This window comes from Hylobates moloch, unplaced genomic scaffold, assembly GCF_009828535.3.
Source record: "Hylobates moloch isolate HMO894 unplaced genomic scaffold, HMol_V3 SCAFFOLD_14, whole genome shotgun sequence".
Lineage (NCBI taxonomy): Eukaryota > Metazoa > Chordata > Mammalia > Primates > Hylobatidae > Hylobates > Hylobates moloch.
The window spans coordinates 93,985,948-93,988,575 of NW_026652289.1; the positions used below are offsets into that span (position 1 = coordinate 93,985,948).

The 2,628-nt window shown below is 43.5% G+C and overlaps 1 protein-coding gene across 1 annotated transcript; it reads left to right on the forward strand.

Annotated features, from left to right (window-relative positions):
• The first annotated feature begins 226 nt into the window (after positions 1–226).
• Positions 227–2,279, forward strand: LOC116482050 (E3 ubiquitin-protein ligase RLIM). The gene is given in 6 exon segments (XM_032175199.3): positions 227–513; positions 515–839; positions 841–1,392; positions 1,395–1,560; positions 1,563–1,811; positions 1,814–2,279. Coding segments are annotated over 6 exon segments (1,854 nt in total). The 3' UTR covers positions 2,089–2,279.
• The last annotated feature ends 349 nt before the right edge of the window (positions 2,280–2,628 follow it).

A 2,628-nucleotide genomic window follows, 5' to 3' on the forward strand; every position in this document is an offset into this window, starting at 1 on the left:
AAGAGTTTTCCTGTCGCTGCTTGGTAACAATGGGGAAGATAATGGCTGCCTGAGCCACGTCTCCGAGCAGGCGCTGGGCTAGAGGCGGGTCTCAACCAGCTACTTATTGGAGGCGGGCTTGAGAGCTGCGGCCAGGGAGGTGCGGAGCAGCTTCGCAGGCAGCGGCCGAACCAACCGAGTCGGACCCTGACCCTAAAACCAGGTAATTTTCCACTTGTTCATTAATATGGAAAACTCGGATTCTAACGACAAAGGAAGTGGTCATCAGTCTGCAGCACAGCGCAGAAGTCAGATGGACCGATTGGATCGGGAAGAAGCTTTCTATCCATTTGTAAATAACCTGAGTGAAAAAGATTCAACGCCTATGAGAGATAATAATTTGCTAGGCACCCCAGGTGAAAGTACTGAGGAAGAGTTGCTGAGAAGACTACAGCAAATTAAAGAAGGCCCACCACCGCAAAACTCAAGTGAAAATAGAGGAGGAGACTCTTCAGATGATGTGTCTAATGGTGACTATAATAGACTGGCTTAACTCTGTCAGACAAACTGGAAATACAACAAGAAGTGGGCAAAGAGGAAACCAATCTTGGAGAGCAGTGAGCCGGACTAATCCAAACAGTGGTGATTTCAGATTCAGTTTAGAGATAAATGTTAACAGTAATAATGGGAGCCAAAATTCAGAGAATGAAAATGAGCCATCTGCAAGACGTTCTAGTGGAGAAAATGTGGAAAACAACAGCCAAAGGCAAGTGGAAAACCCACGATCTGAATCAACATCTGCAAGGCCATCTAGATCAGAACGAAATTCAACTGAAGCATTAACAGAAGTCCCACCTACCAGACAGAGGTCAGAGGAGGGCAAGAAGCAGGAGCCCAGACCGTGGGAGAACCAGAGCAAGAGCTGAGAGAAGTAGGTCACCTCTGCATCCAATGAGTGAAATTCCACGAAGATCTCATCATAGTATCTCATCTCAGACTTTTGAGCATCCTTTGGTAAATGAGATGGAGGGAAGTTCTAGAACCCGGCCCTGTGTGACATTGAGAGAGCAAATATCTGGGCGTGAGTTGCTAAGTAGAGGTCTTTTTGCAGCTTCTGGAACAAGAAATGCCTCTCAAGGAGCATGTTCTTCAGACACAGCTGCCAATGGTGAATCTACAGGATCAGCACAGAGACCTCCAACCGTAGTCCTTGATCTTCAAGTAAAAAGAGTTCGTCCTGGAGAATATCGGCAGAGAGATAGCATAGCCAGCAGAACTCGGTCTAGGTCTCAGAGGCCAAACAACACTGTCACCTATGAAAGTGAACGAGGAGGTTTTAGGCGTACATTTTCACGTTCTGAGTGGGCAGGTGTGAGAACCTATGTCAGTACCATCAGAATTCCCATTCGTAGAATCTTATCTTAAATACTGGTATCTGTGAGACTACATCTTTTGCAATTCAGACCATGTTAAGGCAGATAATGACAGGTTTTGGTGAGTTAAGCTATTTTATGTACAGTGATAGCGACTCAGAGCCTATTGGCTCAGTCCCAAACCAAAATATGGAAAGGGCAGAGTCACGGAGGGAAGAGAGGGTTCTGGTGGTGGTAGTAGTTCTGGTTCCAGTTCGAATTCCAGTTCAAGTTCCAGTTCCAGTTCCAGTCCTAGTTCCAGTTCTGGTAGTGAAAGTTCAGAAACTAGCTCAGATTTGTTTGAAGGCAGTAATGAAGGAAGCTCATCATCAGGCTTATCAGGTGCCAGGCGAGAGGGTTGACATAGGGCCCCCGTCATATTTGATGAAAGTGGTTCTTTGCCCTTCCTTAGCCTGGCTCAGTTTTCCTCTTAAATGAGGATGATGATGACCAACCTAGAGGACTCACTAAAGAACAGATTGACAACTGGGCAATGAGAAGTTTTGGTGAAAATGATGCATTAAAAACACGTAGTATTTGCATTACAGAATATACAGAAAGCAACAAACTTCGTAAACTACCTTGTTCCCATGAGTACCATGTCCACTGCATTGATCGCTGGTTGTCTGAGAATTCTACCTGTCCTATTTGTCGCAGGGCAGTCTTAGCTTCTGGTAACAGAGAAAGTGTTGTGTAATTAAGATCTGGACTCTCAGCTATGTAGCTGATGTAGTGAAAGGCAAACAGGAATCACTTGCTTTTATGTCCACTTTTTGAGTGGTACTTAAATGTAAAGTAACAACCTGAATTGAGTCATTGCTTTCTGAGGGAATCATTGTCCTTTCTCCAGTTTTTGTTCCAGAATAAAAGGAAATATTTTAAAAGCCACGTTTTAGGACCTAAAAATCTGATTTCTGTACCAGTTAAATTGGTAGCATCACTGTTACTGATAGTTTATCATATACACTTGTCAATGTTTCCTTTGTTATCTTAAAAGATCTGCCTTAGCAATGGCTCCTGTTTCATGTTGATCTTTAAATTTTCCCACGCCGTAAGAGAGAGGGGCGAAGGAAATTGCCAGTTTAGACTAAGTTACAGTATGTGTTTCATAAGTGATTAAAGCTATACCATTCCCAGTTATTAGTTGACACAAATTCAGCCACATTCTGAATATTGTTTGTTCACCTTTCAGACTTGGTAATACTGGACATGTCAGTGTAAATAACACTAAGGTTAG